A 14,797-nucleotide genomic window follows, 5' to 3' on the forward strand; every position below is an offset into this window, starting at 1 on the left:
AGGCGCTAACATAAAAAGTGAAGCGGCATGAATACTTTCCGAATGCACGGTATTTATATTGTACTGAGTTTCCAGGACATGATCTCTCTGGGGGCGGGGGGGTACTAGGATGACAGGGGATGCAAAACAATAAAAACGTTTTTTTTTTGTATTTTAAGTGCAATACATTTTCATAACATGGTCAATACTGCCTAGTTCAGTGGTTCTTAACCTGGGTTCGATCGAACCCTAGGGGTTCGGTAAGTCGGGCTCAGGGGTTCGGTGGAGGTCGAAACACACCCGACTCATCGTGTAAATAAAATCTTCTCCCTATCGGCGTATTATGGATACGACAACAGCAGAAGTCACACTGATTTGCAGGTGTGTAACTTGTTGTGAGTTTATGCACTGTGTTGGTTTTGTTCTTTGAACAAGGTGATGTTCATGCACGGTTCATTTTGTGCACCAGTAAAAAAACATGGTAACACTTTAGTATGGGGAACATATTCACCATTAATTAGTTGCTTATTAACATGCAAATTAGTAACATATTGGCTCATATAGGCTTCATTATTAAGTACTTATTAATGCCTTATTTGGCATGGCCTTATTATAACCCTAACCCTCTAACCCTGGCCCTAACCCTCTAACCCTAACCATAACCAAATAACTCTAAATTAAGTCTTTGTTACTTAGAATATGTTCCCCATACTAAAGTGTTACCAAAAACATATAACTTTGCCTTGAATTTGAAAAAAAACATTTTATTTTTCACTAAAGAAGGGTTCGGTGAATGCGCATATGAAACTGGTGGGGTTCGGTACCTCCAACAAGGTTAAGAACCACTGGCCTAGTTTCTCTTGTTATATTCTTATTGTTACTGTTATATTTATATCTTATTGTTGCTTTTTATTTGTATTCTTGTTATATTTTCTATTTTATTTCCATTTATACCCCCATTATTTACTTTTTAAATATTCGTTCTCAATTCTGTACACTGCTGCTGAAATTTTTATTTTCCTGAGGGAACTCTCCTGAAGGAATCAATAAAGTACCATCTATCTATCTATCTATCTATCTATCTATCTATCTATCTATCTATCTATCTATCTATCTATCTATCTATCTATCTATCAATCTATCTATGTCTTTCATTTTGCTACACCACAATACATCAGGTGTCCAGTTCTTTGGTTATCGCCACACTTTTCCTCTTTGTCGTCGCAAAAGATTGACATTTTGCGCGTCGTTTTGCAGGACCGAGCCCCCTACCCGAGCGAGCGGCGCACCGCCACCACCACCCTGACCGTGGACGTGCTGGACGGCGACGACTTGGGGCCCATGTTCCTGCCGTGCACGCTCGTGGGGAGCACCCGCGACTGCAGCCCCATCACCTACAAGTCCAACGTGCTGGAGCTGACGGAACCAGTAAGACCCCCCCCCACTCTGACAAATACCATTACGGTGCTGACTCCTTTTGTAAAGATGCAATATGCGGGTCAAAGCACTGTATTTGGCATCTTACGGTTCATCCTATTACCATGATACCACTTTGTAAACATGACAAAGTTTGAGGCAATAATCCTCAACCTTGTCCACAAACTGTACACACATATAACAAAGTGTGGCCAACGGAGCAGTCATGCCTTACTGGACTCTGTTACTGTGCCATCTTGTTGTTTATAGCAACATCCTTGCCACTCTTTGACACACATCATTTTACTGAAGACTCTGGGAAAACACAGACGAGCGCAATGGAGAGAGTGACGAGTAAATCAATTTTACAACACAGTTTGGAGAGGAGCAAGCGTACACCATCAAGGACAGGCTCTTTTACAATATGGAGTGGTAGTTGTGTTGAAATGAGAGCGACAATATGGAACAATTGGACTTAAAAGATGTTGCACTTGAGGCGTGTGTGAAACGCTTAGGATTCACCGTCTGTCGCTGTTCTGCTGTCTGTTGGAGTTCAGGTGCCATCAGAAAAATAGAAGTCAGGACTTAATTGGCTATTGAGAATGCATTCATATACTTTTTTTAAGTTATATCCTATTTTTGATCCAACTTTTAAAAAATATATAGGATTGTGGGGGAAAAAAGGGTTCTCATACTGTAGATCAGGGATCTCCAAACTACAGCTCGTGGGCCAAATCCGGCCCGCCAGCGTCCAAAATCAGGCCCATAGAAAGTCCAAAGTTGTTGTTTTTTTAAATTAAAAAAATGTTGTTTTTTTCTATAAACCCCGTTTCCATATGAGTTGGGAAATTGTCTTAGATGTAAATATAAACGGAATACAATGATTTGCAAATCATTTTCAACCCATATTCAGTTGAATATGCTACAAAGACAACATATTTGATGTACAAACTGATAAACTTTTTTTGTTGTTGCAAATAATCATTAACTTTATAATTTGATGCCAGCAACACGTGACAAAGAAGTTGGGAAAGGTGGCAATAAATACTGATAAAGTTGAGGAATGCTCATCAAACACTTATTTGGAACATCCCACAGGTGTGCAGGCTAATTGGGAACAGGTGGGTGCCATGATTGGGTATAAAAACAGCTTCTCAAAAAATGCTCAGTCTTTCACAAGGAACGATGGGGCGAGGTACGCCCCTTTGTCCACAACTGCGTGAGCAAATAGTCAAACAGTTTAAGAAAAACGTTTCTCAAAGTGCAATTGCAAGAAATTTAGGGATTTCAACATCTACGGTCCATAATATGATCAAAAGGTTGAGAGAATCTGGAGAAATCACTCTACGTAAGCGGCATGGCCGGAAACCAACATTGAATGACCGGGACCTTCGATCCCTCAGACGGCACTGTATCAAAAACCGACATCAATCTCTAAAGGATATCACCACATGGGCTCAGGAACACTTCAGAAAACCACTGTCACTAAATACAGTTTGTCGCTACATCTGTAAGTGCAAGGTAAAGCTGTACTATGCAAAGCGAAAGCCATTTATCAACAACATCCAGAAACGCCGCCGGCTTCTCTGGGCCCGAGATCATCTAAGATGGACTGATGCAAAAAGTGGAAAAGTGTTCTGTGGTCTGACGAGTCCACATTTCAAATTGTTTTTGGAAATATTTGACATCGTGTCATCCGGACCAAAAGGGAAGCGAAGCATCCAGACTGTTATCGACGCAAAGTTCAAAAGCCAGCATCTGTAATGGCATGGGGGTGCATTAGTGCCCAAGGCATGGCTAACTTACACATCTGTGAAGGCACCATTAATGCTGAAAGGTACATACAGGTTTTGGAACAACATATGCTGCCATCTAAGCGCCGTTTTTTTCATGGACGCCCCTGCTTATTTCAGCAAGACAATGCCAAGCCACATTCAGCACGTGTTACAACAGCGTGGCTTCGTAAAAAAACAGTGCGGGTACTTTTCTGGCGCATTATGAAGCGTAAAATACGACAGCGGAGACCCCGGACTGTTGAACGACTGAAGCTCTACATAAAACAAGAATGGGAGAGAATTTCATTTTCAAAGCTTCAACAATTAGTTTCCTCAGTTCCCAATCGTTTATTGAGTGTTGTTAAAAGAAAAGGTGATGTAACACAGTGGTGAACATGGCCTTTCCCAACTACTTTGGCACGTGTTACAGCCATGAAATTCTAAGTTAATTATTATTTGTAAAAAAAAAATTAAGTTTATGAGTTTGAACATCAAATATGTTGTCTTTGTAGTGCATTCAATTGAATATGGGTTGAAAAGGATTTGCAAATCATTGTATTCCGTTTATATTTACATCTAACATAATTTCCCAACTCATATAGAAACGGGGTTTGTAATTATTATTTTTGTCTTTGCCAAATTTTTTTAACCCAATGCGGCCCCCAAATAAAGTTTGGGGGACCCCTGCTGTAGATCAAGGGTCTCCAACCACTAGTTTGCCAATTGTAATTGTGTAACCCAACAACGGGTCAAAGAATATTTGCTAAAAAATTGTGTTAAATTTAGACATGTTTCATGACAAATGACAAAAAAATTTGATAGAACCAGTTTTAATACAAAATGCTAGGTAATGTTTTTAATAGTCTGGCAAAACAAGCCATTTTCTTTGTTTGGGTTGATAAGCTAGTGGCCATTTTTATTTAGTAATAGTAAATGTCAGAAGAAAAAAAGGTGGTTACCCCTTCTCTTAAAAGTCTAGAGATGTTAACATGCAAAACAGCAGGTTGTGACAATAGTCTGATCTGTTCAGAGCTTTTCTTCCTGTCACTTACATCAGTGACAATTGAAACCAATTGGGGAAAAAAGTGTCTCAAAGGTTAGATTCTCGATTCCACCTGATTCAAAGTGGTCCCAAAGTACTTGTTTTTCATTTTGCAGATTTTACACTCTTAAAATGTCATGTCAAGCTCTTTGATTTTGAAACGCTTTGCCTTTTGCATTCAGCAAACAAATCGACTCTTGCAAATTTTGGATCGATTTACAATCGTGATAAACAAGAGTCGAGATTTGAACATGAATCAATTTTTTTCGGTACCCGTATCACTTTATATTTGGGTCAATGCAATATTGTGTGGTAATGTAGCTCGGTGGTCCCCAACCACCGGGCCGTGGATCGATTGGTACCAGGCCGCACAAGAAATTAAAAAAAAATAAATAAATAAATAATACATTTTTAAATTAAATCAACATAAAAAACACAAGATACACTTACAATTAGTGCACCAACCCAAAAAACTCATTCACACTCATTCGCACAAAAGGGTTGTTTCTTTCTGTTATTAATATTTCTGGTTCCTACATTATATATCAATATAAATCAATACAGTCTGCAGGGATACAGTCTGTAAGCACACATGATTGTATTTTTTTATGACAAACAAAAAAATAAAAAAATATACCATACATACAATCCCCCACCCCTCGGTCTGTGGGACAAATTTTCAAGCGTTGACCGGTCCGCAGTTACAAAAAGGTTGGGGACCACTGCTGTAGCTTATTTTAAACCAGAAGGTTAAGCTTGTCACTGCGTCACATTTCTTTATGAATGAAATTATCATTTTGCAGTTGTTTTGAAGCCCACAGTTTTCTGCCTGTGGGCGTTGAAGTGCTGCACAGGGTTGCTCTGGCAACCAAGACTAAAAGACTTAAGGCTTGTAGCTGTAATGAATGTACTGTATGAGCAGGATATTGATTGAATTGTTAAACTCTTCTGTGATGCATTCTGCCTAAATTAATGCACCACACACTTACTAATAGTAGATGGATAACTTAAGTTAAAAAATAGACCAGTGCACAAGCTGTGTCAAAAAATCTGCCTGCACAAAGACAATATGCTTCTAATGAATTATTGAGTTGGACTAAGAATTACTGTTAAAGTGCAAATTGGAAACAATTCATGTCCCTTGTTATGGATTCCCTTTCTCTGCTTAAAATTGTAAATAATTAGTCTATGAATGTTCTCATTCATCCAAGTCATTGTAATCTCAGGGCATTCAATCGATCGCCACTGAACTGTTCATTCCAACCCAGGATGCAGTAGAGACTGTGAGGCAACGTCTACTAGGTGATCACACCTTTCAGGATAGATCCACACTAAACCCAGAACAGATTCGCCTTTTGCTGGAAGTTTGCCTTAACCCTACACACTTTACCGACAAAAGCATGGTTGTGCCATGAGATTACCTGTATCCCCAATAGTAGCAAACCTTTACATGTATTTCGATACTTTGATGCTTTTATAAATAAAGGGGACCACAACAAATTGCATTATTCGTATGGTACATTAAACATACAGTATGTTTCTTATAGCACGTTTGTCCTTAAATAAAATAGTGAACATACAAGACAACTTCTCTTTTAGCAGTAAGTAAGCAAACAAAGGCTCTTAATTTAGCTGCTGACTTATGCAGTAACATATTGTGTAATTTTCCATTCTATTATTTTGACAAGTGGTAAAAAATTAATTATTAATCTATTTACTGTTAATATCTGCATATTTTCTCTTTTAACATGTTCTATCTACACTTCTGTTAAAATGTAATAATCACTTATTCCTCTGTTGTTTGGATGCTTTACATTAGTTTTGGGTGATACCACAAATTTAGGTATCAATCCGATACCAAGTCGTTACAGGATCATACGTTGGTCATATTCAAAGTCCTCATGTGTCCAGGGACATATTTCCTGAGTTTTTAAACCTACATTTAAAAAAAATTTAAAAAATGTGACACTAAAAAATATCGATGTAATCATAGTAGTATCAACTAGATACGCTCCTGTACTTGGTATCATTACAGTGGATGTTAGGTGTAGATCCACCGATGTCGTTTGTGATGCCGGTGAGCTACGGTGTGTAGTGAAGCATGTTTAGCTATTCCTCGTCCTGCAAGGATGATACTTGCAAGAAACTTACTTTATTTGTCGCCATGGAGGCAAGGATTAGTGATTTAGAAGTAGCTACAACACTGCAGACTGCGGATGGACATTAGCCAATAGCTAGCTAGCCATGTCTTAAAGCACCTCTTCCTGAGGGCGTTTTAGTGTTTTAGCTTCACCTTTATCGTTAGTTTTTAAGCTAAAATGCTAAAATGCTCCCTTTTCTGTCGACACACATTGTCTGCTTGTAAGTACTCCGTGATTGTGCGTTTCCAAACATGCTCGTCTGCTCGTAAAACCAGCAATGACACGACGTGACGACGATGGGGGGTGGGTCGCCAGTACTTTTTAGAGACGGTATAGTACCGAATATGATTCATTAGTACTATACTAGGCACGGTATACCGTACAACCCTAACATGGAGTACATGGAAACGAGAGCCCTGAGCTCTTTTAAGGGAACAGCACCAAGTCATTGGTACATATACAGTATGTGGATGATACATGGGTGAAAATCAGAAACCAAGAAGTGCAAGCCTCTAGGAGCACATTAACTCAGTGGACAAAAACATCAAGTTCACACGTGAGGATGTCAAAGACAGCAAGTTGCCTTTTTTGGACTGTGTTGTGAAAACAAGTGCCTCCATGTCGGGGTTTATTGAAAACCCACACATACTGATCAATACTCACACCACCCACTGGAATACAAACTGGGCATTATCAGAACCCTACAACACAGAGCTGATAATGTTCCTACCAGCCCACAAGCCATAGAGAAAGAGCATAGGCATTTGAGGGAGGCCCTCAAAACCTGTGGTAACCCCAGCTGGTCGTTTGTGAAAAGTGCACCCAGTTCCAGAAATAACAAGAACAAGTATCAGGTCTATCTGAGAAACTCAGAATAATTTTTAACCAACACCTGAGACAGAGACTAGTGCATTACTGCATCCTAAATACCAGAAACCTCACACCCACAAAAACAATCTGGTGTATGCTATCCAGTGCAATGATGAATGCACTGATTCATATATTGGGGAAACAAAACAATCACTAAGCCGACGCATGGCACAGCATAGACGGGCGAACTCTTCAGGCCAAGAGTCAGCTGTCTACCTGCACCTCAGGGAGAAACAGCACTCCTTTGAGAACAAAAAGGTACAGATTCTGGACAGGGAGGACAGGGAAGCCATCTATATCGAGGTTGAAAAACCATCCCTGAACAGAGGAATACAACACTATCCTTTCAACCATTCCTAAAAGACTCTGCAATTTAGCCTCCAACAAATAACAGGAGTTAGAAACATTCTGATCACAGAATTGAGACACAGAATTGTGACCAGAATGCCATTTGCGCCATTTGTTTACAACTGAATAGGAAGTAAGTAAGTTCATTTTATTTATAACAGATAAAATCACAAAGCGCAGTACAAAACATAGGTGAAGTAAAACAACAATTAAATTTAAAACAACAGGGGCAAAATCATAAAAAGGATACAAAACATTAAAAGGTGCATTAACTAAAAGATTGACTAAAAAGAGAAGTGTGAAAATGTTTCTTAAAAGTTTCAACATAGTCAAGATCACGGAGGTACTGGTGCAAATTGTTCCAGAGTCTGGGAGCTATAGCGTGGAATGCCAGGTCTCCACGGGTTTTAGAATGCTTACGCGGGGAATTCCGACTATTTTGGTCTGGTATTAGTCGATCCACAGCGATCGTTCTGCCACACAATACCTCAGTGCTAATGAGGGAAAATTACACTTCAACGACTGTCGTTGGCTTTGACAGTAGGATTGCTCGTTTGCATCAAAACAGTTGTTTTTGTCATTACGATAGGGTGAAACCCTCCTTGCCCAGGCCCACCCTCCTCGTTTTTGGAGTATAAAGATTTGGGGTTTTGGCACCAGCCGCGAGACGAGATCTGACCAATCTGAGTCTATGACCACGAACTAACGAAGCCTACTTGGATGAGAGGCGAAACGTCTTCAAAGACAAACCAAACAGTGCAATTGTAAAAGATTGAATGCCATAAGATTGTAAATAATTAGTTTTTTTTAATGGTAACTTAATTATTTGATGGCGCTATCTGCAGGGGAAACAGTGCTCCAACTTTAAAGACAGCAAAGGACACTGTCTTACACTTCAATTTACTCAACATTTTCCAGCATGAAAAGGCCTTGAGAACATCATTAAAGCTCTGTGTAACTGCCTGTTTTAGGTACATGACTGTGTACCTGTAAATGTTTCTTAACATGTAAAACTGAATTTAAACTGTGTTTGATAACTGAAAAAGCATATTTAGAGTATCAGAAGTAGGCGTGTATAGGGTTGTATTGGTGCGTCCATTATTAGTGGTGTTGGTTTCACCATTTGTGGGGGGTCTTGGAATGTATCTCTTTGATTAGCGGGGAACTAATGTTCAACCTCTCATAAAGTCTCAAAAATGGGGTGCCCCAATACAATTTTTTACCTTCCGATATTGATATTGCATCCTTAAGTATTGGCCGATATCAACCCAATACGAAACCAGCACAAATCATACATAATTGTATTACTTATTTTGTTAGTCACGGTCTCTGCACATTTCAACGAGTGAACTTTAAGACTCTTTTAGACCATACTGAATACAATTTAATACACATTTCACTTCCATACTGGCAAAAAACTTAATTTCTTGTATTTGATAGAAATGCAAAACATAATTCAGGTGCCAAATTCATACATTAAAGCTGCTAAAACCAATCCATTATAACGTAGGTCAATACTGTAATATAAGCTATAGACCATTGGTTCTTAACCTTGTTGGAGGTACCGAACCCCACCAGTTTCATATGCACATTCACCGAACCCTTCTTTAGTGAAAAAAATATATATATACAGTATTTTTTTTTTTTTCAAATTCAAGACAAAGTTATATGTTTTTTTTTATTAGTGTACAAAATGAACCGTGCATGAACATCACAACAAATTACACACCTGCAAATGAGATGGAAAATTAGAAGGAACATTGTTTGGGGTTATCCATAATACTTAGACTTAGACTTCTTTATTATTGTTATTCAAATTTTAACTTTACAGTAGAGATACGCCGATAGGGAGAAGTTTTTATTTACACAATTGATTAATTGAATGAAACTTTTATTAGTAGATTGCACAGTACAGTACATATTCCGTACAATTGACCACTAAATGGTAACACCCAAATAAGTTTTTCAATTTGTTTAATTAAGTCGGGGTCCACGTTAATCAATTCATGAGTCAGGTGTGTCTTGACCGCTGCGGCGGAGGCTCTGCCGAACCCCTGAGGCCGACTCACCGAACCCCTAGGGTTCCATCGAACCCAGGTTAAGAACCACTGCTATAGACGCTATTATCAAAGATGACAGTCATTTTTACAATAAGCTGTGGGTCAGTGAAAAACAAAAAATCCCAAGATTCCTCAAAAAAGGATAAAAGCTGGCCACACTCTGGTTACAAACACGTACACAATAATGACTTTAAAACGTGATAACAGGACATTTCAAAAAGGTTTCTTTTTGTTTTTTACTGAATAAGACACTCAGAATGTACATGAGATACAGACTCTGGGATTTACAATATTAACTATGAACAATAAAACACCTAATGTTGAGAATATATGAATGTTGCTCCTCTACTTCCCAGACCACCTTCTCGACAACATCTTTTATAATCGAGCAAGAACAACAAAGATGCAACAAACACGGCAAAACATGAACGCAAAGGTTGAAAAAACATCCTCATATTCGATATAATATCACTTTTCTGAAGAACTTGGTTATATAACTCTGCCTCCGTTTGATACTGTGGTTTCAGGCTTGCTGCTCTGTAAACTAACCCCGCCCACTCTGCTTCATGTCTGGTTTACAAGGAGCAGCATGTAGTAACCCGCATGTCACTCAAAAATTAAAATTCTAACCATTAGAATAATTTCTATAATTTGGAAACATCCGGCTGGCTGAATTGAAATGTTTATTATGTTGTATTATGCCGAGGTAGCCCTTTTTGTTGCTTTGTAAAGCCTGTGTCGTGTGACGTTAAACTTGACACCACATTGGCTGGTTCTGAGACAGGATCGATTGATTCAGTCTTAATCTACCGGAAATGGATCTTGCGTTTTGAAGCAGCACATTTTTCTGCACTGAATTTTTCAAGTCTAAATTTTAAAACGTGCATTTTTAAACGCGTATTTTGCGACCACATTTTTCACTGAAAAAAATTCAGTTCACTAAATTCAAACGCAAAAAAATCAGCTAGATAAATTCAGTGTAAAAAAAGCTTTCGTAATAAAGACACAGATTAACCTCTATACAAGACAAACTGCAACTACGATATTTAATTCCTTGTTAAACTGAAAATGGCACTTTGAAGAGCGCAAACCTATACTACATTGCCAAAAGTATTTGGCCACCCATCCAAATGATCAGAATCAGGTGTCCTAATCACTTGGCCCGGCTACAGGTGTATAAAATCAAGCACTTAGGCATGGAGACTGTTTCTACAAACATCTGTGAAAGAATGGGCCGCTCTCAGGAGCTCAGTGATTTCCAGCGTGGAACTGTCATAGGATGCCACCTGTGCAACAAATCCAGTCGTGAAATTTCCTCGCTCCTAAATATTCCAAAGTCAACTGTTGGCTTTATTATAAGCAAATAGAAGAGTTTGGGAACAACAGCAACTCAGCCACCAAGTGGTAGGCCACGTAAACTGACAGAGAGGGGTCAGCGAATGCTGAAGCGCATAGTGCAAAGACTTTCTGCACAGTCAGTTGCTACAGAGCTCCAAACTTCATGTGATCTTCCAATTAGCCTACGTACAATACGCAGAGAGCTTCATGGAATGGGTTTCCATGGCCGAGCAGCTGCATCTAAGCCATACATCACCAAGTCCAATGCAAAGCGTTGGATGCAGTGGTGTAAAGCACGTCGTCCCTGGACTCTAGAACAGTGGAAACTCGTTCTCTGGAGTGATGAATCACGCTTTTCCATCTGGCAATCTGATGGACCAGCCTGGGTTTGTAGGTTGCCAGGAGAACGCTACATTACGGACTGCATTGTGCCGAGTGTGAAATTTGGTGGAGGAGGAATTATGGTGTGGGGTTGTTTTTCAGGCGTTGGGCTTGGCCCCTTAGTTCCAGTGAAAGGAACTTTGAATGGATACCAAAACATTTTGGACAAATCAATGCTCCCAACCTTGTGGGAACACTTTGGAGCGGGCCCCTTCCTCTTCTAACATGACTGTGCAACAGTGCACAAAGCAAGGTCCATAAGACATGGATGACGGAGTCTGGTGTGGATGAACTTGACTGGCTTGCATAGAGTCCTGACCTGAACCCGATAGAACACCTTTGAGATGAATTAGAACGGAGACTGAGAGCCAGGCCTTCTCGACCAACATCAGTGTGACCTCACTAATGCGCTTTTGGAAGAATGGTGGAAAATTCCTATAAACACACTCCGCAACTTTGTGGACAGCCTTCCCAGAAGAGTTGAAGCTGAAATAGCTGCAAAAGGTGGACCGATTGATGGGTTAGGAATGGGATGGCACTTCAAGTTCATATGTGAGTCAAGGCAGGTGGCCAAATACTTTTGGCAATATAGTGTATATTAAAGTCAGGCATATTGTACACTTTCATTGATATGCACCTCTTACTGATTTCCAAATCAAGATTTAAACATTATTCACAAAAAATATACACTATGTATCAGCCAAAGCTAGCTAAAGCTCTTGGCTTAGACCTCACGAGATTGCACCTAATGAATGGTCTGCTCCGTGTCTGCACAAAAAGTTTTCCGTATGTGATAAAAGTTATAAAGTCCAAACAAGAGAGATGAAAGGCAAAGGCGCTGCTGTTGCCGGGGTGAAAGAGAGGCAGGGAGGTGAAGCTAGGAGAAGAATCAAGGATCTATTACCGTTTTTTTGAGTCCTAATCAGACTAATAAGATATGACAACCTTGGAGCCTTTGAGCCTGCATTGCTGTTCCTTCTCTCTACTTTACACACACACACACACGCACACACACACACGCGCACACACACACACACAGTGCTTGTCACTTAGGTGTTTAATGTCAGGCCACAGTCACGCACACGCTTCAAACACGCTGCTTCCTCTGCTCCTCTTAAAAAAAACAAAAACAACGATGGCCGCGAGCAACAATGAGATGAATGAAGAAGTTGAGTAAACAACTCTCGATTGTGTGACACAATCGTCAACAACAAGATGCATTGAATAATGCTGCACTGTCGGACTGCGTTCACTGTTGTAATAGTGGGCTAAGCGTGTTGCATGCAAATATATAACAACATATAGCAAGGGGAACAGTGTTTTCTGTACATTGTTTCGTTCTTCTGAACTGCAAAGTTATTTTTTGAACTTGCATCATTTTTAGCGGAGTCACTATATGAGACACTGCAGTTAAATAGAGGTGCATATAATGTATATAAGAGTCCTGTACTTGAGATACCAACACAAAAACTTTTCTTTGGTTTTAACTCATTTATTACATTTTGATAACTAAAGTGGGAAGCTGCATGCTTTGTATTTATGCTGAATTTGTAACATATCAGCAATAGTTGCAGGATGTCCAGTGGGATACATTGTGGTCCTTTACAAGTAGCTGAGCAGCAACTACGAATGCACAGTTAGCTAGCTAGTTGTTATGTTTACAGGGGGAGTGTAGACGGCACAGACCACAAGGGGGCATAAACGCTCCGTTTTATTATGTATATATAATGACCACAATATATATACTAATAATAAACAATAATATAAGGAAATGGAATGTGACAAAGTCCAAAAGTGTGTATGGTGTGAGACTATGTGAGATGTGTAGGAATTAATGAGTATGTTACCGGGAGTGTTGGGCGAGAGGCAGGCGATCAGGGGGAGAAGGCGCCACAAGGGGGCGTAAAAGCTCTGTTTTATTATGTATATGTAATGACCACAATATATATACTAATATAAACAATATAAGGAAATGGAGTGTGACAAAATCCAAACATGTGTATGGTGTTAGACTGTGAGATGTGTAGGAATTAATGAGTATGTTACCGGGAGTGTTGGGCGAGAGGCAGGCGATCAGGGGGAGAAGGCGCCACAAGGGGGCGTAAAAGCTCTGTTTTATTATGTATATGTAATGACCACAATATATATACTAATATAAACAATATAAGGAAATGGAGTGTGACAAAATCCAAACATGTGTATGGTGTTAGACTGTGAGATGTGTAGGCATTAATGAGTATGTTACCGGGAGTGTTGGACCAGAGGCGGGCGATCAGGGGGAGAAGGCGGGCTTGAATGTCTGTGAGGCAAGCAGGAAGTCGGGGGCTAAGCGGGGCATAGGAGGTCCTTGTCCAAGCTGGAGGTCGAGATCCAAGAGGCAGTCCGGGAAGCAGAGGAGCAAGATATGACGAGATGCACAGCTCGTCGACGCGGGAACAAAGGCAGACTGCTGGGAGGACGACAAGGAAGACACGGGAAAACGCACAATGAATCACGGAGGGGAAAACACAGAGAGAGAGCAGGATTGCATCAAGCATGTATACGGCTTACAGTACGGGAACGGATGGTTACGTTCTGATAGCAGGTTGAGCAGGCTTTTAAGGGCAGGTCTGATCATCAGCTCCAGGTGTGCTGATTGCCGATGAAAAGCAGCTGCTGCTGCCGGCCGGAGTGACGCATGCAGAGATGAGCGGCCGTGGGCGTGTCCCGAGGTGCGCTCCGCGGCTTACTGAAGAATGTGCATTGGCATGCGCCCGGGCCGGTAAATGAGGCCTCAGTGAGTGTATAGCGCACCCACCAGCTGTATTGACACTGCACTGATACTTTGTTGGTGTATATTAATGATCATCCGCCACCTACAAATGAAAATAATAGCACATATAATGTTTTTTATTTTTTTTAAACGAATAGCTACACAAAAAGGAATAATAAAATCACTATTCTGGTCAAGGAGCGAAATACTAAATACAACCTTAATTGGCGCTACGAGACTAAAATTATTCCAGAATTCGGAATTTCTCCTTTTTCTAGGTTGCATTTAGGTCGAGGATGGCAACGAAAACTGATTTCAAACACGGCATGCCCGCTCCTCCGATGTCTCTCAGTGGGAGTTGTCAATTGTGAGCTGAAAGAAGCGCTTCCTGATGGCGCTTTACAGTCAAATGACACAGCAGCTCTTTCAGTCACACGTTGGTTTTTGGTTTTTGGTTTTTTAAGTGACACTCGCAATCTGGGCTTTGAGAGACAGTATACATTTTTGTGTTTCATAAGACATTGACACTTAAGCATTGTTTGAACCATGACTAGTTAAAGCCAACTACAACCGCCTCACAATGTAAAGTCGACTATATTTTTACCCAATGTTCTGTCCTCCTATGCTCTTATATTTACCTTATTTGCATGTTTATCATAAACACTCTCCTTTTCATTTTATTCACCATAACATTA

The 14,797-nt window shown here is 40.1% G+C and overlaps 1 protein-coding gene across 6 annotated transcripts in view; it reads left to right on the forward strand.

Annotated features, from left to right (window-relative positions):
• The window catches only part of LOC133610462 (protocadherin-15-like), a 345,402-nt gene that overhangs the window by 103,790 nt on the left and 226,815 nt on the right, over positions 1-14,797 (forward strand). For all 6 annotated transcript variants that reach the window (XR_009815878.1, XR_009815880.1, XR_009815879.1 and 3 more), the window contains one exon: positions 1,237-1,407. Coding sequence is in view for 3 of the 6 variants with exons in the window: in XM_061966744.2 (XP_061822728.1) it covers positions 1,237-1,407 (171 nt within the window). In the remaining 3 variants the exon portion in view is untranslated. The remainder of the gene's footprint in view (positions 1-1,236; positions 1,408-14,797) is intronic.

This window comes from Nerophis lumbriciformis, linkage group LG11 (genome assembly GCF_033978685.3).
Source record: "Nerophis lumbriciformis linkage group LG11, RoL_Nlum_v2.1, whole genome shotgun sequence".
NCBI lineage: Eukaryota > Metazoa > Chordata > Actinopteri > Syngnathiformes > Syngnathidae > Nerophis > Nerophis lumbriciformis.